The sequence below is a fragment of the Papilio machaon genome, chromosome 8 (assembly GCF_912999745.1).
Source record: "Papilio machaon chromosome 8, ilPapMach1.1, whole genome shotgun sequence".
NCBI lineage: Eukaryota > Metazoa > Arthropoda > Insecta > Lepidoptera > Papilionidae > Papilio > Papilio machaon.
The window spans coordinates 1,340,426-1,362,870 of record NC_059993.1 but is presented as its reverse complement, the minus strand read 5'-3'; the positions used below and the strand labels follow the sequence as shown (position 1 = coordinate 1,362,870).

Here is a 22,445-nt window from a genome sequence, read left to right as displayed (position 1 = left end):
AAAACATTATCTAAAATAGGCAATATTTTTAACAATATTGTCTAAAATAGGCAATATTTTTAACAATATTGTCTAAAATAGGCAATATTTTTAACAATATTGTCTAAAATAGGCAATATTTTTAATAATATTGTCTAAAATAGGCAATATTAATATGATATATAATATTAGACACTCATTTTATAAGAAAAATAGGAGCAACTTTTCATATATATTTTTTAAATTATGGACATTTTCAAATATATTAAAAATTGTTATCTTATATAATTTATCTACGAATATTTTAATAATAATATTTCTTGTGCGTGAAAAGTTGCAACTATTCTAAACTGGAAAACGAATAAATAAAACTTTCACGACTTTATTGTCTTTATGGGGTAGGAAGAAAGCAAATGTCAAATCAAATTATTCCAGATTTTTTTAAGAAAAAAAAATTAATGAATTTATCATTTTTTTTCTTATAACATGAAAAATTAAAGATTTACTATAAAAGTAGTAAGAAAAAAATAATAACTATATAAAATATAAATTGATTCACGATCAATTGAAATATCAATAAAATTATCAACAAACGCACATTATTTAAAATTAAAAAGAAAAGTAAAAAGTCCCAAAATTATATTCGGGAATATGAGTGGTTCGAGTTTTTTTTTTTAGATATATAGGAAAAGAAATATTAATGCAACGAATTTAAATTCTATATGGCAGTAATAAAAAAAAATAAATGCTACCTAAGCGAAATACGTTAAGGTTACTATCGACGGCTTCGATATACAAAAATACGTTTTTCAGAACTAATTTCTTTGTAAATTTTGATTAAACCTATCTATGAATATCATAGAAATGTAAAAGACCCATTTTATTAGTAAAAAAACCCTCTAAAAAATTTAATTGAAATGAAAATTTTCTAATAATAACATTCAGAAAAAAAATATAGACAAATAAAAAAAATTGTTCTAAAACCAAAGGTGGAAAAAAAATATCGCACCAAAAAAAAAACATTTTTTTTAATATAAAATTTATATAAATGTATTCGAGGAGTATTTATTAATTTCCATACGAAATAGGTCTTTTACATCGCGATATTTTAATATGGTATAAATATTTAAAACCAAAATAAGAGAAAACAATATTGTAGGTTTTAAACGAGATTTAGACTATTATAAAGCGTTTTTTTTTTATATTAGGCTGCTCTTTAGTCTATTTTTAAATGAATAAAGCAGATTGTTTTAAGAAAAACATAATCTATGGTAGCAAAAAGGCCCTCAAATCTATTAATGATAAATTTCTGACGTCTCTCAAATTATTAATAATTTAAACATTTTTATTAATTAAAAATGTGTATTAACTGAATTTCACTATTTTTATTTTCATATTTTTTTAGATGTCAATTTTATTGTATCTTATCTCTAGAGACATAGGTCTTTAAGGTCTGTTGATTTTAGACTTAGGTCCAAAGGTCTGTAGACTTTAGACCTAGGTCAAAAGATTTGTACACTTTAGACGTAGGTCCAAAGGTCTGTAGAATTTAAACCTAGGTGTAAGGGTCTATAGACTTTTGACCTAGGTCCAAAGGTCTGTAGGTCCAAAGGTTTCTAGACTTTAGACCTAGGTTCAAAGGTCTGTAGGTCCAAAGGTCTCTAAACTTTAGACCTAGGTTCAAAGTTCTGTAGACTTTAGTCCTAGGTCTAAAGGACTGTATAGTCTAGTCTGGACTGGTCCGAAGATGTTTATTGTGGCTTAGCGAAGGAGAACCTGGGCAATGAGATACCGAACTTGGTCTCTAATCCAGTGAGCACTGGCGTGGCGACCTGGTAGCCACCGATGTGGTCAGCTTTCTTCTTTGTCTCCTCTATAGGTGTTGCCACATGCAACTCTGAGCCGGTCGGACGTCTGCAAATACATTTTAGATGTTAATATTTTCTTTAATAGTTACTCGAGTGTCCCTTTCAGACCTTACCTAACGCCCCACGCGCCCTTCCACATACTTATCGTCTTTGCTATACATTTTATACCAAATTCCATATTAAAAGTCATCACATTATTAAACCCGTCTTTCATTTCAATATAAAGTCTAGCTCAATACGGTCTTTGACATTATTACTACCGAAAATTTATGTCAAGTTCTTAAGATAAATTATTCAAGATGAAAACTTTAGTGGCTTAATGCAATTAACGCACTCTATTACGTAAAACAACGCATAGATAATGTTCAGTATTACTGTACCGCCATTTCAGACTCATTCTATTAACTCGTCTTAAATGTTCGCGTCAACCTACCGCACTTACTTTTGTAATCTTTTTCTAATATAAACCTTTTACTCATCGCAAATACAGTCCACGCTTAACATATGGTCCTTCAACCGGTAAAAAAAAGATAAAATTCAGTGAAAGACGGACAAAGCAGACATCGGGACGATATTTGTGAGTCTATTTCATATTATTTTCCTCGAATCTTCCTTTGGCCCTTTATACAAGACAAATACTCATTTTTATATATTTTTTTTCTCAATTATACCTATTTTTCACATAACCGGCGCACACGCAGTATTATAAGTGCAGGGAACTTTTGAACCTTTCAAGTATTTCAGTATACCGAGCACAACTTATTTTTTTACATATTTTTTTTTCTCTTATTAAAATGAGTGATGCACGAAGCAATTTAATTAAGGCTTTTATTCATCGAGTCTATGCTTAACAGATACATTCCCTTTGTATAGTAGGTTAGTATGAAATGGTAGTGTTGTACTTACGAGCCACCGAAGTCAACGTAGAAGAGACGCTGAAGTATCTCATAAGTGACTAAAGTCACTCCGAATTGTGGCGAAGAGCGGAATACACGAGCTGAAATACATCATTATTTGATACATTTTGTAAAATATTTATTTTATTTTACAACTAGCTTGTTGCCCGTGACTCTGTCCGTGCGACATAAAAAAAGACCTAACAAGTCTATGTGTTCTTCCGGACTATGATCTATGCCAAATTTCAAACAAATATCATCCATCCGTTCACATCTTATATCTATATATATAAAAGAAAGTCGTGTTAGTTACACTATTTATAACTCAAGAACGGCTGAATCGATTTGACTGAAAATTGGTGGGCAGGTAGCTTAGAACCAGGAAACGGACATAGGATAATTTTTACCCCGTTTTCTATTTTTTATTCCGCGCGGACGGAGTCGCGGGTAAACGCTATTTTATAATATTTAGTAAAATAAATCCTTTCTGTTAAATTTGATCCATGAGTTCCGGAAATAACACAGAAAAATTGCGTTCTTCCGGATATATAGACAGTATAAAATAAAAAAAATAGTTTTCACCAACTCAAATGCGTTACATTTGCGAAATATGTTTTTTTTTTGATGTTATAAATTACATTTAGTTAATTTTTTTTTTTTTAGTCATTTAGTTTATTTTAGTTTTCGTTTGGTATTAAATATGAAGATATGAGATACTGACCTATTGCTCCTTTCCAGAAAGCTCTAGCGCCTTCCTCAGCATATATCTTACGAGTAGCATCAATAACTCCGTTGTAAGTAGTTTGTCCTGATCTCGCTACCACCTGTAAACAATAACATATTATAAATGTATAGATGGATGGATGTTTATTTTAAAGTATCTCCAAAACAGCTCAACGGATCTTGATGAAATTTGGTACACATGTAGAACATAATTTGAAAGAACACTACGCTACTTGTTAGGTTTATTTAATGCCTCGCAAACAAATTCGCTGGCGACAGCTAGTCTTACTAAATATTATAAAAGCAAATGTTTGGATGGATGGATGTTTGAAGGTATCTCTAGAACGGCTCAATCTTGATAAAATTTGGCACAGATGCAGAACATAATTTGGAAGAACACTACTTATAAGGTTTTTTTTAATGCCGCGCGAACAAAGTCGCGGGCGAGTAATTTTAAAAGGAACAAAAGGATTGACGGATTTTTTTCTTCTGAAAAATATGACATTTTTTTCCCATTTTGACATTTTTTGTCAAACAACCCGCACTAGGTCAGCGGGGTTGATTATGGCTTAGTCATCTCTAACTTGGGGTAGATTCCGAGACCCTCAGTACGAATGTATACTGAGCTGGTGATGAATGACATTTTTTTAACCTCGATAGTTCTGATTTTTTTTTTTATATTACAAGATGGTAAACGAGCAAGCGGGCATATGAATTCGCCGAAATGGCGAAGCGACCAATGCCTATAGACATTCGCAATAACAGATGCGTTGGTGATGGAGTGGGTTCAATGTAAGACAACACTCACGTTAATATTGTAATTTAAAGGTAAAAACATTTTTCTTTAATATTTCGTAATAATAATATACATATCAGTAATATAGTACAATCTGGATAAGCGAGAACCTCTGTAAGCGAGAAACTCGAGTTAGAGAAAAACTTTTATAGCGAGAAAAATATCATGATTCCTTCCACTCTTGAATTTTAAGATTATAGTTGTCTAATATGAGCTAATGACGTCACTAACCTGCAGCCTGGTCTTGATGACGTCAGCAGGTGTGACAAGGGAGGCGGCGGGTATGCCAGCAATGGCGCCCGCCGCCAGCAGCGTCAGCGGGTGGTTGTATCCGTTCTCGTCAGCGAACTTCGCCTGCAAACCATAGACAAGCAATTGTATACCATAGATTAAATTCCGATAAACCATAGACAAACAGATGGAAATAAATTCCAAATTTCCTTAATGTACATGGTGTACTTAATTTATGTTAAAATATATTAACAAATATAACCCAATTGTTGCTTTATATTTGATGTGAAACATCTACAGGATCTCTTGTAAACCAAATCGTTGGCGTGACGACGCTTGCCGTGGCGACGGGTCGCCACGCTATACTGAGGTATACATTATTATTATTATCATTATTTTATCCTTATTTTATCATTATTTTTTATCATTTTTATCATTATTTTATCATTATTGTATCATTTTTATCATTATTATTTATTTAATTATAATATTTAATATTTTATGCATATTAAGTAATATTGAGACATCAGATGTGAAACATCGTGTGTGTACAAGTGTACACACACGATGTTTCACATCTGCCAGGCGTCCCATGACGGATCACAAGTTTTTTTTTAATTTTAAGACAAAATAAAGTTAAATATTTTAATAACACCCTTTATTTAGAAATAAATTCAGATTTAGATAAAACATACCTTAACATGAGCGTAGGCGGGGAAGTAGATAGCACTGAAGGGCACATCTCTTAGCAGACAGGCCTTTGCACCTTTGTAGAGACCGAAAAGACCTAGATCCTTGACTACAGACCAGGCTCGTACTTTACCACCTCCAGCGATCTCACCCGCCACTTGCAGACGGATCTTCACGATCTCCAATGGATTCGTGAACACAACTTGGGATCCACCAGCCTGGGGATTAAATTCACATATAATTAACACATTCAGTGCATATGTAAGTAAAATCCTAGTGGCATTGAAGGTGTTAAATATAAATTTTTAAAGTACTGATAAGGATGGTCTTAAGAATATTCTAGACTTTAGAAGGCAAAGTATTAAATATGTCATTGTACTCGTATGAAAGTTGTTTGCTGAGTAAATATAGTATTTGTTGAAAAAAAAAACTTACACAACCTCCGGCGAGAATCTCAGCGTATAAATTAATGTTGCCATTCTTATCCATGAATTTGTCGCGCACAAAGTCATTTACCTGTAAATTTATTTTTATACAATTCAATCTTACTAACATTTTAAATGTGAATGTATGAATGGATGGATGTATGTTTATTAGAAGGTATCTCCAAAATGGCTGCATGGATATCGCTGAAATTTGGCATAAATGTCGATTTAGGGCTCGTTTGAATCGTTCTAATGAATAATTAGTTTTTTTAATTTTTTTTAGTTCTTTTAATTGACAAGCATATAATAAAAAATAGTTTTTTAAAATAACATATGGCTTTTAGACGAATACTTTTTTAAAAACAAAGTAAGTTAATAGATAAATGAATGTATGACACAGATTGGAAATAAATAATAGGTTAGTTTACAAACTGACCGTAAGTTTGATAGCTTTCTCCGGCGCGACTCCTATCAGCTGAGGCACGAGACCTCTATAGAGTCCGAAGACACCTTCATGTCTGATGACCTTCTTGAAGCAGTCCCAGGAGTTGCGATACGCGACCTCACCTATGAAGGAGCCGGTGCGCTGGTTCTGCATCCGGGTCTTCACCAAGTCTATCGGGTACACAGCTGATGCTCCCACAGCTGGAACAAGATATTAGATTGCAGCCAAACTAAGGAGTTGTTACAAAAGATGGCGCTGTAACACTCAAATAAATTATCCTTGTTACACAGCTAACCTCTATATATATAAAGGAAAGTCGTGTTAGTTACACTATTTATAACTCAAGAACGGCTGAATCGATTTGACTGAAAATTGGTGGGCAGGTAGCTTAGAACCAGGAAACGGACATAGGATAATTTTTACCCCGTTTTCTATTTTTTATTCCGCGCGGACGGAGTCGTGGGCAAAAGCTAGTAAATCAATAAAAGTAATACAAAAGGGTTTTTTTTAAATCAGGATTTGGTATCATCAACAGAGGCTCAAGTCTTCGTGCTGATGGAGAGAATGGTGACTTAATTAAGGAATTAATAAATGATCTTTTAGGGTAGTCAATAAAAATGCGTTCGAAGTCTAAATGTCTAGACTAAGAGCCCGCACACAATTCGACTTGTTTAGTTTCAAAGGTTTTATCTATGACCAATAACGACCTTCTTCTAAAAAAAGAGATGTTTTCAACAACTTACCACCAGCAATAGAACCGAGAGTGAATCTGTAAGTGCTCTCTAAGATTTGTATAAGAACGCTTCTCTCCTCCGGGCTCTGGAACAAGGACAGTATAATGTTTACCTGTAACTGAGCTGTTTGCCTGAGAGAGGAGCTCTATGATAGCGTGCAGTAAGCATCCACTAACAGGCGATATTGATTCCTTTATCTAGTGTTATAAACTTTAGAAATTTTCACTGTTTTGTTTGTTACAAGGAAAAAATTTAGTTTTAATGTGTTTTTTTTCTTCTTAAGAGTTGACATGAAACTGGAATGATATATGTTTTATATATTCTGTTAATTTTACGCCAAAATCTACCAAGAAATAAATCTAGAATCAGACAATACAGTGATTGTTTATTCTATAGTTTATAAACACTTTTAAAATGTGTACTTATGTTATGTTTTTGATTGAGCTTTGTGGTTTCTTAAATTAGATTGATTGTCATGTGCTAAGAGGTCTACAGAAGAGATAGTGGAAGAGGAAAGAAATGGAGTCGTGTTAATATTTTTACATACATATATACAAGAGAAAAAGTTTTTTTTGTAAATAATCTGCCGATTGTTTCATATACATATGTAAAATGTAAAACTAAATTTGAAACGTAAAGAGAGTATAAATTAAAATAATAAAATCTGGGGGTGAAATTTTGTACGTTACATAATTAAATAATATAATATTTGTTTACTACTAAGAGTTAAAATATGAATACTTAATAGAGCAAAAAAAATATATTTTATCAGAAAAATATCTTCTAATAAAAAAAAGAATATTTTTTTTTTATCATACAAAGAAACAGTACAATAGAAAACGATCGCAAAGCCGTTTAAATAACATATGGTAAAAATGTTTAAAAATATGTATAATATTATTTTTGATTGGAATTAACCCTTAAAAAACGAATAAATTTTATAAATGGCAACATTTTTACAATGATAGTATATTGATATATTATAGTTAAAATCAAAATATCACCCCACAATAAGAAATAGGTAACATAGAAACATCATAACCTGCAACCTTGTACTCACCAAAAAGCCTCCCACAAAGTCTATAAATCGAAAAGGCTCTTTATATATATTTACCTCCTCCTTTTGCGCATTGAAAGAAAGAGAAAAAATACACAGCTTTAAGTTAGTGATGTTTCTGAAAAAACTTAACTAACGACACATAGTCTAAGAGCTAAGCTAAACATACACTCCTGTAAGAATTCGGGGCAAACGTCGTGTTAGAACGGGATAGGTTGTTGATGTTGCTAGGTGTGTGAAAGAGACGAATATAGCTTACCGAGACTGCTTTAATTTCTGCAACTCTGCGTGTCACTTGCTTAAAGTACTGCTCTGGTGTTATTGAGTTAAGATCGTTGTACACGATGCGACTGAAATATATAGTTAGATATAGTTAGAGATGGTTAAATTAGAAATTACTTCTTATATTTGTAGGAATTTGTAGAATTGGCTGATTGTTTTCTAATTTTGCTTAAATAATTTACGACTATAAAATATTTGAAAATTAAAAAATCTTCCTAAAATTTTTAAATCATTTGAAAGAAAATAATTCTAACCGTAGATTTCTGAGACCAAAATATACATTTAAAACATATTGTTATCTCTGTTTTGTAAAAGATAATGACAATTTTACTAATATTATAAATGCGAATGTTTAGATGGATGGATGTTTGTTTGAAGGTATCTCCGGAACGGCTCAACGGATCTTGATGAAATTTGGCACAGATGTAGAACATAGTCTGGAAGAACACATATGCTACTTATTACGTTTTTTATAAATTTCGCGCGGACGGAGTCGCGGGCGACGGCTAGTATGTTTTATAAAGTGATTATGGCCTCAGAAACTAACTGTTAATAGCTTAAGACAATGTCGTTATAAGATATCATTAGCTGATCATGGTTAAACAAACCATAAGTAAAACACTATATATAGATGTGTTTGTGTTGGATAAATATTTTTGTCAAGAGTATTCGTTAACTTCATATACTTTGACAGTAGTGTTTTGGTTACAGATTGGTTCATGTGAGTATTTTAAATAAAAATCTTTACATATCTATATATATAAAATAAAGTCGTGTTAGTTTCACAATTTATAACTCAAGAACGGCTGAATCGATTTGACTGAAAATTAGTGGGCAGGTTAGAAGCTTAGAACCAGGAAACGGACATAGGATAATTTTTACCCCGTTTTCTATTTTTTATTCCGCGCGGACGGAGTCACGGGTAAAAGCTAGTAATATTAATAAAATTGGAGTGTCTGTGTGATATATCGAAAAAAAGTCATATTTTGTACACATAGTGTATTTGCGATGTAATTTTTTAAATTTTCATCTGTTTATCTGGCGAAACAGTTGATTTATTTAGACCGGGAAAATAGCTGATGTACGCGGGCATATTATAGTCTACAATTTATAATTATGGGCTGACGAAGTCGAGGGCGACAGCTAGCAAATAAATAAATTCATTCATTTTATTAGCGAACTGAAACGTATCATTCAACGAATGAATGAATGAGGATTTATTTTAGATAATCTTTTGAGATAGTAAATAATCCTATCGACCAATAAGCGATTATGTTAGAGATATATATACTATGCCCTGATAACCTTATCATTGTACAAAATACAATAGCAACTCGCGACGTAACTTACTAACATATTGAAAATTATACCTAAATTTTTTAATTTAATTTTAATTAAAAAAACTTAATCACTAATTAAATAATAAAAAAACTTACCCATTTGTATGATGTATCATATCACAAAGCGTGAACAGTATATCAACTTCTAACGGAGTAATTTGACTCATCATTTGAGCTGAATGAAGGAATTCCTCCTTTGTCACTTCTTGGGTTCGATGTCCGTTTGTTGCATTTAAATATACACGTTTTATAAGTTCCATGTTGTTTAATAAGGAATTAAAAGCCATATAATACGGGAAACTAATCTTCCTTTCACCTTGAGGGAAACCCGAAGCCTGAAAAAATTTACTTTGATAAAAAAATCTTATTTGTATGACATATACATACAATACATATCTATGGACATGTTTTATTTTGATATAGTCAGTTAACTGTACGTTTATATTAAGGTCTAACGTACACAAAGCAACGTATATCTTAGAAATCGAACGATTTCAGTCGCTAAGCGACTTACGCTCTTATAGAAGTTCGTATACAGCGAGCGTTGCTGACATTTCTGACAGCGTCATATCCAGTCGCTCGCAAACTGTTTGTCAAAATTGTTGTCAGAAAAGTTTTCATCATCAGCTCACTGTACGTCCCCATTTAGAGGCTCGAAGCCTCCCCTAAGTTAGGGGTGACTAGGTCATAGTCAACGCTGGCCAAGTGCGGGTTGACTTCACACATTTCATTGAATTTCTTCTCAGATATGTTTCAGGTTGCAAGATGTTTTCCTTCACCGTAAGAACGTAGGATAAATGTACATATGTAAAAACACATTGATACATGACGGGATTCGAAGCCAGGACCTGCAGATTGTAAGTCAAGTGCTTAACCCCTGAGCCACCGACGCTCTTCCTCCAAATTTCAATATAACGAAACAAATCTGTACAGTTGATATGTATTCGTTATAACTGTATAGATAGAAAAATTTGAAGCTAAATTCAAAATCTACTAGTCTTCTAGATATTTATAAAAAAAAAATGGGACCCATCTGCAAGCACTTCCTTTCGATTAAAATATTTTTTATCAAAATCGGACCACCAGGGGCGGAGTTTCGCGGTAACACCCATAAAAAAAAATACAGTCGAATTGATAACCTCCTTCTTTTTGAAGTCGGCTAAAAAACGACTCGCATCGATCGATCGACAAACGTAATTCACACGATGACACTATTCTATATTAGTTTCTAAAAATTACATTGCTTTATGTACGAAGGACGTAACTAAAATGTCAAAATTTGTACATTTTAACTGTACAATTCATTTGTTCAGTTAAAACTAATATTATACAACTAGTTTTATAACTTGAACCTAACATAAATCATTTAGTTTGCTCGAAAGAAAAAAAAAATTTTTCATCGATAAAAGTAATAAAAACAGTGCACTTTGACATCACTATTTTTTGTAATTCACTTAGAATATGATTGGATATAAATGGTACAATTTGTATGAAATACGAAGCCTCAGTTATGCAATTCTAATAATTTGACTACTTATAGCAACTTTATGGCCATTGTTAAGTAAAATCGTATATCAGTATCACGTATCTGAGTATATAAGTCACAAGCACGATCACGATAAAATTACAGTACGTGGTAATCTCAAGATAATAGAAATAATAGTGGTTATAAACCAATTACCTATATTTTAGAAACATAGAAAAATAAATTTCTCACGTAATTATTCTAAAACATCGATTGAAGTTTTGAACTATAAAATTTTACACCTTAATAATCTTACTTCCTTTAATCAAGAAAAAAGGAGACGCACAGTAGGAGTAATTTCCCCTTCCCATGCTCCTCCATCAAATCTACTTCCCTATCCCATTCCTTGCTTATAAGAAAAGGATGGGAAGGAAAAGAGCACTAAAATAAGTTCTCCAATATGTTAGTTATAGAACACAGTCTGGAAGAACACATATGCTACTTATAACTTTCTTTCTAAATCCTCGCGAACGTAGTCGCGAGCGACAACTAGTTTAGAATAGTAGGCAATTAATAAATTGATGAGCCATTATATAATTAACATTCAATGTGATTTCAAAACCTAAGAAATATAAAAAAAAACAACTTACATTAATAACTTTATTCTTCAAATCCTTAGTGAGCAGATGGTTCTTAACAGATAACATGATGTCTCTAAAGTCGGCAGCAGTGATGAACCCTGTGCCATCTTTGTCACACTTCTTGAACGCCTCCACACCGTACTCCTCATGGAAGTCATGGAGGAACTGACTGAACTCAGGATATGTCACTAGCCGCTTCTTATCCTTGCCGAAGTAGAGGCGAACAAATGTGCTCTCCATGTTGAATGGTAATTTTTTGTGTAGCACCGTTTTACGCATGACCTCCGCAAATTCATCTAAATTAAGAGACATAAGCATAAAAAAACTAAGACCTTAGTGCTTAATCAGTCCCTAAATGAAGATTTCTATAAAATATACTCTAAGGGTGAACATTAAATGACTTCTAAGGTTAGTGGTGAAAATGAAACTGTTATTTTTAGTTAACTGGAATGTTTATTTAAAAAATATTGGATGTCTTTTATCTTTTTTTATTTATTATTTATTTATTTATTATTGATAACTGTAAATATAGAAGAAAACTATTTTAAATTATTTAACTTACATGCGATATTACACTAGTGGAGCAACACTCAAGTAGTTTTTTTAATCAATTAATTAAGTTTAAAATAGTCTTGTATACGTACCAAAGGCGACGAGTCCATTGCCGTTTGTGTCGAACAGTTGGAAGGCGGTCTTGTATAGGGCATCGGGCACGCAGAGCAGGCCCTCGAAGGCTTGGAACTCGGAGAACGAGATGTAACCATCCTTGTCCATATCAACGATGCCCGCAATGAGCTTAACAGACTCCTTGTTGTAGTCATCTGAAAAATGGATACAAATGCTCACGTATTAGAGTCCTCGAAGAGGGGAGGCACAGAAAGAGAATATTTTACCTTCCCATGCTCCTCCATCAAATCTACTTCCCCTTCCCATTCTTTGCGAAGGAGAGAGCACTAAAATAAATCCTTAGGCATGTACACTCATCAGACGAAACGCGAAATTGCTTTTACTTCCCACCTATCTTCTGTATGGTCAAAGTAAGGCAGGTCATAGGGCAAGTCAATTCAATGGGTGCATCTAACTAGATGACCCTCGAAAAAAAAACTTTCCTCAATGTCGTAATAAAAACGATTTAAAAATAATCAAGGTGCAGTTATCAGTATGTAGATATATTAGAAAAAGTAGTACAAACCTTCGTCAAATAATCCGAGATACTTCCGTACAAAATCCTCACTGGTGATAACTTTCTCGCCGTTCTTCTCGACGGTGGCGTACTTCAGGAAGATCTCATGTAGTTTTTCGGTGTCCGCCCGTTTTAAGTAACCAGCCCCCTGGAACAAAATCACTCGTTTATTTTACCCCTAAATTACATACATATGAAGGTTGTCACTCATTAGATCCGTATAGTGCCGTTACCCGTAAACCAATTGATGATGGATGTACATCGTACGATTAACGAGTGAGCAAATTTCACCCTCCTCCACCACCTCACGATGTCCACCAAAAAACGCTATATGTCGAGGCAGTGTGCATGTATTAAATAAAATTCTCGTGTCACAGTTTTCGTTCCCGTACTCCTCCGAAACGGCTTGACCGATTCTCATGAAATTTTGTGAGCATATTCAGTTTTGAGAATCGGCCAACATCTATTTTTCATACCCCCCCCCCCATTTTTTAACTGCGCGCGGACGGAGTCGCGGGCGACAGCTAGTTTGAATCTAATAAGCTATGACCTTAGCCCTACATAATCTTATCAATGAGCATATTCTAAGCCCTAATATTTTGGTGCCAATACAAAGTTACTTCTACACTATTCATGTCGTGTATTCGTCACTAACGATAAGCGTGGGTTGTGAGAATGCAATGATGTTTGTGCCAACATTTCTTATAGTCGATACTGTTTATGTTTAGACATTGTAAACAATATAAATGTGTCATTGTTGTGCAGTTACTATGTACTAATGTAGATCTTATTACATTTACAAATGATAATAGACCTAATTCCAATGTCATATGGAAGATTTTCCAACGCTGTTAGCCTCGTAACTTAACTCGTTTCCTATAAATTATTGTTGACACAAAGAGTTAAATACGTTTGAATTTTTTATTTTAAAGTTGAACACGTTTATTCAAATTTGCTCTGTTCGGGATAAATCAAAGAATATTTTTGACAAAGATTCTATGCAAAATTTTCGCATAATTGTGTAATTCAAGGTCTTTAAGATAAGTCTGAGTTATCAATCATCAGATACTATGATTACAAAATACACAATCAGTGTCTATGTGACGTTATGACATATCTAACAGTAAGTTTCTGAATCCAAAAATCTCCGTTTAAAACATATTGCTATCTCTTATTTAAAAATAATGACAGGAATAGCGATATATTTCATACTCATTTTGGACTCAGAAACCCACGGTTAGACCTTAATTGCTTATTAAATCTGAAGCTTGCAAGCTCCAATTCTGGTAAAATTAATTGCACTATTACATAATATGTTTAACCAGACCATTTTTTTTTCGTTTACCATTTTCTTGGTAGTACAGATATGTCAATGAGAATAAAGTTCCAGCCGGTCGGTCCAGGAAACTACCGATCGAGGAATATACTAATCCAAATGTCCTTAGAATCTTATCTCAAACTACTAAGAAGTCTCAATACTTTAAAACTATCAGTTATCTAATATCAAGGTGGTAAATGATAAGCTAAACAATTTGAATACAATAAAATTAGTTAAATTAAATTCAAAGCATGATCGTAATAAGATTAAATTAGAAGCCATATAATACAGTAATGGGCAATGAAAACAATTTGCAATTATAGTGTTTGAAACATAAAAAAAGTAGCCGTCGTCTACGATAGCGTCCGCGCGGAATTAAAAAAAAAACTTGAGAGGTGTCAAGGGACACCCGGATGGAACGAAGTTCCTTTCAATTAATTAGTGAAGGAATTGTAATTAATTTTTTTTAAGTCGCGACACCACACTGTTCAATGCGAAATAGAAATGAAAATATCTGGCTTGCTTTCTATAAGAGAGAGAGAGACAGACAGAGAAACATGCGACGCCGCACAGCTTACAATAGCAAAAAGTGTCGTGACAACTTTTCGTTAGAATTTTTTCCGTCTAGCCCCCTTTCACAACGCGCGATAAGGAACTTCGTTCCAAAAAACTTTAATAGTAGCCTATGTGTTCTTCCAGACTATATTTAACATCTGTGCCAAATTTCATCGACATCCTTATAACCATTTTGGATTTCCAAATTCATTTAGACTTTCGCATTAGTATTATTAACTAGCTAGCTCTAGCTCTTTGAAAAACCTCTGTGCATATTGTAGTCTTTATTTTGTCAATCGAATGAAAAGGTTAACTATGTGTTTAATTAATGTCACAGCAGTGGAAGTCTATGGTTAGTCACAGATGATCAATAAAATTAAAAATAGAATAAAAAAACTAAAAAAACGAAATTAAAAAATGATATATTTTTCATAAGGACATTGTTAAGCCATTATTAAATTAATCTTATGTCAATATTTAATGATTTTTGTTGAAAAGTGTGTCATTTCAATGTATTTAATTTATTAAATACAAGACTATATAAGTGATAAATAACTTACCATTACAAATTATATACCACACAATTGTAATTTTTGCATCACAATCTATTTAACAATGGGCACATAATTACCTAACTCACATGAATATAAAAGGGTCAGCTATGTTAATATTTGTTTGTTATTGCCTAATATACTATTCTGATAAGAATAACCTACAGTATGTTATGTAATAAAAACATGAAGGCAAGTTATTTCCTATTTATTTTACTAATATTATAAATGCAAATATTTGGATGTATGGGTGTATGGAGGATGGATGGATGGATATTAGTTAGAAGGTAGAGAAGAATATCTTCAGAACGGCTGCATGAATCTTGATGAAATTTAGTATAGATGTAGAACATACTCTGGAAGAATGCATAGGCAACCTATGATCCTAGAAATGGGTTTACATATGGGCAGTGGGATATATAAGATTTACATATTTACTAAATAACTCTACAATGACTCAACACATTAATTTGGCACAGATATAAAACATAGTCTTGTAACACATGAAATATTTTCACCCTTTTTATTCTAAAATTCTGCACAGATGAAGTTAGTCAAAGGCCATCCATAAAATTAGAATTAATTTTAGAACAAAAAGTAATAGTGTTTGTTTAACTTAAATTTTTTTATTTTAAAAACAGTATACTTTTTGAATTTAATATTGTTTTATTCAGTATTAAAACTCTAAGGACATTTTTTTCTGTGAGTAACATTTTTGCTTTACTAATTAAATTATATACGAAGCATAAATGCTTGTTGATAGCATTTATATAACTTGATTATTATGCATTATTAAAATTCAATTTGATAAATTTATGTGTGGAAAATTTTCAATTACTCATCTATTTAGTTCATTAAAAATGACACCGAAAAAATGCTGTGTGAGTTACATTACAATCTTATATCATATTGAAAAAGACTTTATAAGATATTACGAGGTTGTAATATAGTTTTTTTTTTTACAGAATAGCTCTGTACAGAAGATTTCAAATTATAATTGTCTGCTATTTTAAAGATATATTTACCACAATGAGTTCAAGAGACCTCTAGATCTATAGAATTATGAAAAAGATTTGTAAGTTCTTGTATTGGGTAGTTAAAACAATGTATAGATTATTTGGTTTAGTATGAATGAAATGGTGCGACAAGTAAAAATGCAGGGCACTAATCATGAAATACATAAATTATAAAAAAAAACTGCACATAAAATATTTCACAAATGTTAAATAAAATCATGAATTTCTGAGGCCAAAATCCATGTTTAAATGACTATGATATGTTTTATATAAGAGATTTTGGTCTCAGAAAGTAACAGTTAATAATGAAAACCAGTCTCAAAAAAGTAAATTTTAAATCACATTTTCCATCACAATTTAACCACTATATAAAACACATATAACACACACATTAACTATTGAGATCCGAATAATTTAAAACAAGTTTTGAACATAAAAACAAGAAATAATTAACATATTACCCGACGTGGAATCATTTTGTTACGAAGTCTCCAATTAAACTGAATTGTCGAGTGATAGTGTAGTTGACGTAGCTGATAAGGGTATCTTGTGTACTGAAGTTACATATCTTATATAGTCATATAACTGGAATAACTCCTATACGGTGGTAAATTCCAATTTAGGAATCAATATTCTTTTTTCAAAAATCAAGCCATAATAATTAGGTAAGTAACACCCCATGATAAAAAATTATTTGCATAGTGTAGAAGGTCAAAAAGGTTAGACATAAAGATTATCTAACAACATGTAGCCAGATATGTGTAATATACAGTCACAAAAGCGTATTATACAAATCCTAAGAGAAATAATAGGTAAATGTCCTAATTTATACGGTTAACTTCATGTAACCAGAATACCGCATCATTGACGTTACGTACATTTTCAAGGACAGACACTTCAAGGGCAATTCTAACATTAAAAAAAAAATATACAAAATAGCAAAAGAATTTGTTTTCTGCAGTTTGATATTAATTTTTTTAAAATAGAACGCTTAATCCTTTCAAAGTATACAAAAACTTACCCACCTCTTGACAGCTGGCCTGAGTTATCAGAGAATTGAACAAAGATTTAAACATTACAGTGTTTTTATCACTACAATATTGTTTTCTCTCAAAAATAAAACTGTTGTTTTACTTAGTAACGATCGATTAAAGTTCGTTTGCCCTGATAATACGTCACAAAATATAAAAATTACAATTCTATTTTAGATCTGCACGCACTGTGCTCATGATCGCCAAAGCCGGTCGGTGTGGTAGTGTGCTAAAATACGTTCAGTAATTCGTTAACGTTTAGGGTTGACTAATGCTATTTTAATAAACGAAAACGAAACAGTTATAATATTCATTCTGATTAAAAATAAGTTTAATAAAGTGATGTTTGCTCCCAAAAATTTTTACTTGCTGTTGAGATTTTTTTTTCAACATTTTATAAAACTTGCCATGATTTTGCGATGTATAAGTTATTGAGATCTCGAGAAGGTATCTAAGTATCCATATTTTCTAAAATAATAAGGGAAACAATAGAATGTAAATATGTACTAATTAAACAATTTTTTGTTACAACCCTATCTTATGGTAATAATTATTATCACTTGAACTTGACCACCATGCGATTACGTTTTGACAGATTCTTTATCAATAAATGTAAACATCGGCGGTTTGGAATTAAAATAGATGGCTAATGTCTATGATTAGAGTTTTTAAAGCAAACAATAAAAAAAATATTTGTCAAATAGAAACAGGGGATGGCTATTTTATAGTTACTTACTTAAAACTGTAGAAACTTATTGTCACAGCAAATAATTGTTATTTATGTTAATTTTAACCTAGATGTTTATGTGATCTCTTAGTTTAGCATAAAAATGTAATAATGGTAATGAAGTAAAGGTCTTTACTGAACATATACTACAATGGAATTAATTTAGTTCAATGAAAACGAAAAAAATTGTTGACAATGTAAAACATTAACTGCCTAATGCGTATCTTGCGTATCTCTTAGTATTCATTAGATAATATTTTAAATTTTTAGTGATAAAAATTACTAATAATAATAATAAAAAAATTACATTGCAATTACATCAATTAAAAATTATTTGAAGGTACCCTCTTGTGTGATAAAAATATATTTTTACAAATCAATTTGATGTAGTGTTATGGTAACGTCATAGATGGCGCTGTTACTACAATAGTATCTCGATTGGAAATATAAATACACAGTTATTAGAATAAAAAAAACTTATCATTAAAATATACTGTTAATTTACTGATAACAATTCAAATCAAATCGATTGTTGTTATTATCAGTTTTTAATCTTAACGCTCTTATCCGTTGTAATGTAACATAAAAAAAAAATTATTAAATGTCAGGATGAGTAATAAAGTTTGTAACTTCTGTTTCAGATGTTCCGCAGTATAGTGAAAGAAAATGGACGTCGCTAACTCAGCACCCCGTGGTATGGTGGTCACCCCACACCATCTGGCCACACAGAGCGCAGTAAAGATATTGAGAAGTGGTGGTACTGCTATGGAAGCTGCCGTCTCTGCAGCGGCCACTATCGCCGTCGTTTACCCCCACATGAACAGTATCGGTGGTGATGGCTTCTGGTTGATAGTTCCACCACATGGTGAACCATTCGCAATCGAAGCATGCGGAGCGGCAGGCAGCTTAGCAGATTTTGATTTTTTTAATGGTTTAAAGGAAATACCCAGGTCCGGACCCAAATCTGCCATAACAGTGGCGGGCACAGTTGGTGGTTGGGAGGAAGCTTTGAAATACGTCTCCGAATGCGGCTATCAGAGAATATCTGTCTCGAAACTTCTAGAAGACGCTATTTATTACGCAGAATATGGCTTCCCCGTATCGACATCTCATGAAACAAATCTAAAAGATTTAATCGGTAAGACAACTCCGTCAAAACGTTTCCAATACACCTATTTGCCTAATGGCAAAGTACCGAAAGTAGGCGAAAGGTTCTGTCAAAAAATTTTAGCGGCAACATTGAAAGAACTTTCATTGAACGGCCTAAATAGTTTCTATAAAGGTGAATTGGCAAAATTAATTGCGCAAGATATGTCGGACATGGGTATGCCCATAACGGAATCCGATTTGGCGAATTACGCCCCCGTTAGGCGTAACCCTCTATGTTTACAACATGAACACGGTGAAATTTTCAACCTTCCTCCGCCGACACAGGGATTAGTTTCGCTCTCGATTCTGGCGATCTTGGACAGACTACGCGTCGACGGTCGAAATGAAGCACAATTTATTCACAACGTAGTCGAAGCAACAAAACAGGCATTCGTAGTACGCGATCGCTACATAACGGACCCGTCTTGTATGAAAGTGGACCCTCAATCTCTGTTGGCTGGCCATGCAATTACTGAAATGGCACACATCATAAAACCAGATCGTGCGTCGAACGAAGGTAAAGGTAAAGGCCCAGGTGACACGATTTGGTTAGGTGTAATGGACGCTAAAGGCTTCTCTGTTTCGTTTATTCAAAGTATTTACTATAACTTTGGAAGTGGTGTTGTTCTCCCTAGGACGGGTATTTTATGGCATAACCGGGGGGTTGCCTTTAGTTTGGAGAAAAATCACATTTTATCACTGATGCCTGGAAAGAAACCGTTCCATACGTTAAACCCTGCTGCAGCACGTTTAAACGATGGCAGAATTATGGTATACGGTACTAGAGGGGGAGATGGTCAATCGCAAACTCAAGCTGCCATCTTCCACAGATATGTGGTACAAGGTTTTGGTTTGCAAAAGTCTATATCTGCACCAAGATGGATCTACGGATCAACGAATGGCGATCGCAATGATATTTTACATTTAGAAGACAGATTTACCAAAGAAATTGTAGATGATTTAAAGAAAAAAGGTCATGAAATTGTTATGCTTCCACCGTACAGTGAGACTGTGGGCCAAGCTGGTGCATTAGTCAGGCACTCAAATGGAAATCTGGAAGGTGCTTTTGATCCACGCAGTGATGGTAGTGCTGCTGGGTTTTAGGTTAATTACTTCTTTATTATTTTTAAATACTTTACTATTTGAATTTGGCTTGATTTGCTATGCCAAAGTCAGAACTCGAAGCAATCACAATATCTTAGTGTAAGAAAAAAGTTATTTAGCTAAATATAAGTTAAAATTGTAATAATATTTTACTACAGTAAATTAATTAAGAACGGCTCACGTATGATTGTCCGGTGATGGCACCGACTAGTTTTGGACCTGTCGGGGGCTCTTCAGGGCGAGTGTTTATTTTGAGGACTTCGCGGTCGCGTTGCGTCTCCGAAACTAGTCGGAGCCGTCACCGGACAATCATACCTGAGTAAAACCGTTCTTAATTAATTTATTATTATGGCTCACGAAAGTTTAAACAATTTAATTTTACTACAGGTTTAAATATTTATTTATATATAATAAATATAAAATTATTCTAAATGATATGGTGCTACATTTAGATGTAAGATGTATGAAATATTTTTTTTTCATATTTTTGTATTAATATATGTTTGTATGTGTACGTTATATAAATGTGTACATATAAATATATCAAATCTATATGTGTTGCAGATTATCAAAATCACACCATATGTCTTCGGCTTTTTCTATGCGCAACGTGTCACTTCTATGTAATACATATACCAACAGGTATTTGTAACATTTCCTTCGTAAAAGTCATTCAACTTGCATACAAGTGGACGCAAAATCGCCGGCAGCCGGCCGCGCAATCTCCGGAATGACCGATAAAATGAATCTCAATGTAGCATAGTCAATAGTACGGATGCTAAACGATGAGATTTACCATCGCATTCATACCTTGCATTTAAGTTACATTTACACGTCAAGGAGTTTGAAAAAAACTTTTCTAATAAATTAAAGTAATTTCCATTTAATTTTAATAGCATTTTAAATTATTGTCTCTACATTTTTGTTGCTTGAATAACATAATAATGTCAGTCATCATATTCCTGTCATTATCCCGCTGTATCTGGATTCGACAAACCAGGTTTTTGTATTCTTATTTTAGTCGTCACTTTCATCTTAATAATTTCACGCAATTCATACATTTGTTCTTGCGCCTACCCCTATCGATGACACTTCCACAGTAAACACATATATAATGTCAGGTCTTATGATTTGGCTTTGTAGTTGTTCCCCTTTTTTATAAGGAAAATTTGTGATTTACATCTCTAGCTTCGTGACTTATCGCCATTTTCTAAATGTCGCTTCAATTCTATTTTGAACATAACGATACAGTGTCGAAAACTATTTAAACAAAATATGAAAAGTCGCAAAAAATTTAAACGCAAAAGGCACCCCTTAAAACGACAGTCCCTTGAAATTCAATTAAAAGAGATAAGCCCGTATCTGTACGGGGGCATACGATTTTGCATAAATAACGCTGCCGGCCAGCCCTTTGAGAGTTGCTATTCGAATTTCGAATAATAAGTTCGTTAGCGAATTCGAAATGTTACTGTCGCGGAGCCAAATAAATGCACGTCACAATTTCACCGCGGCCGCAACTTTACATTATAAAAACAACCTAAAGTACCATTACATACGGCTTAAATTGCCAGTTGAATAGTTTTTGTTTATCGAATTATTTTGCAGCTACCGGGTACGCCATGCCATAACCTGTCAATATACAACGCCATTTTAAAATGGGTTTAAAAAGAAATGCATTTACATTTCATATGTAATGCGCAGTTGGTCTCTAAAAGTAAGTCGATAAAAAAAGCACTCTATTAAATTAACAGTGAGTTTTCACTGTCACAACATCCATACATAATCATTTGAAAAATAAAATTTTGTCAGTTTTTGGCAGAAAGAAGAACTTATTACAAACGTATGAAAAAAAGTTACGGTAGATTTATATATCGTTATAATGATAAAATGTTATCACCGTTGATGTAAAATAAAATGTTATCATTAAATGATTGTATACTATATCTTTTTTATCATTATTATATAATTAGATTAACATGTTTTTGACATTCACGTGAATTTTTTTTCCACAAGGTTAATCTAACGCTTGACCACGATTAGTTGGTTTCTGAGATCAAAATCTCGGAAAAAACATATCGATATCGTTATCCTTGTCATTATATTTGACAAAACAGAGATAACAATATGTTTTAAACGGTGATTTTTGTTTCAGAAACTTACGATAAGTGATGTCGAAAAAGATTGCATGTCTTAGTAAATTGTTCATTGTGGCAATATTTTTTTTGTCGATAGATTCTGG

General features: G+C 32.8%; 2 protein-coding genes across 3 annotated transcripts; one reads left to right on the top strand and one right to left on the bottom strand.

Moving 5' to 3' along the window:
* Positions 1–1,560: 1,560 nt before the first annotated feature.
* LOC106707430 (calcium-binding mitochondrial carrier protein Aralar1) lies at positions 1,561–17,436 on the bottom strand. Its single transcript, XM_045679126.1, has 14 exons — positions 17,221–17,436; positions 12,765–12,903; positions 12,217–12,393; positions 11,582–11,868; positions 9,563–9,801; positions 8,104–8,194; positions 6,797–6,872; positions 6,045–6,253; positions 5,619–5,699; positions 5,189–5,401; positions 4,494–4,616; positions 3,465–3,567; positions 2,754–2,844; positions 1,561–1,893 (listed from the first exon to the last, which is right to left on the bottom strand). Exons 1-14 carry the CDS (start codon positions 17,269–17,271, stop codon positions 1,731–1,733), a joined length of 2,043 nt encoding a protein of 680 aa, XP_045535082.1. The 5' UTR covers positions 17,272–17,436; the 3' UTR covers positions 1,561–1,730.
* LOC106717816 (oxamate amidohydrolase proenzyme) lies at positions 16,668–20,406 on the top strand. 2 transcript variants are annotated; one of them, XM_014511738.2, is made up of 2 exons: positions 16,668–16,860; positions 18,595–20,405. In XM_014511738.2, the coding sequence occupies exon 2, from the start codon at positions 18,620–18,622 to the stop codon at positions 20,204–20,206; it is 1,587 nt and encodes a 528-aa protein (XP_014367224.2). In that variant the 5' UTR covers positions 16,668–16,860; positions 18,595–18,619; the 3' UTR covers positions 20,207–20,405. The 2 variants fall into 2 exon arrangements, with proteins under 2 accessions (XP_014367224.2, XP_045535081.1); XM_045679125.1 differs by lacking the exon at positions 16,668–16,860 and adding an exon at positions 17,637–17,673 and having other exon boundaries at positions 18,595–20,406.
* The last annotated feature ends 2,039 nt before the right edge of the window (positions 20,407–22,445 follow it).

What these genes read in the sequence shown, in the direction of transcription:
- LOC106707430 (XM_045679126.1), bottom strand. Translation starts at nt 17,271, where the DNA reads ATGTTTAAATCTTTGTTCAATTCTCTGATAACTCAGGCCAGCTGTCAA. An exon ending in CTCAGGCCAGCTGTCAAGAG is followed by an intron (nt 12,904 to 17,220) that starts GTGGGTAAGTTT and finishes ATTTTGTTCCAG; the next exon opens with GGGGCTGGTTACTTAAAACG. An exon ending in TCTCGGTTCTATTGCTGGTG is followed by an intron (nt 6,254 to 6,796) that starts GTAAGTTGTTGA and finishes ATCTTGTTCCAG; the next exon opens with CTGTGGGAGCATCAGCTGTG.
- LOC106717816 (XM_045679125.1), top strand. Translation starts at nt 18,620, where the DNA reads ATGGACGTCGCTAACTCAGCACCCCGTGGTATGGTGGTCACCCCACAC.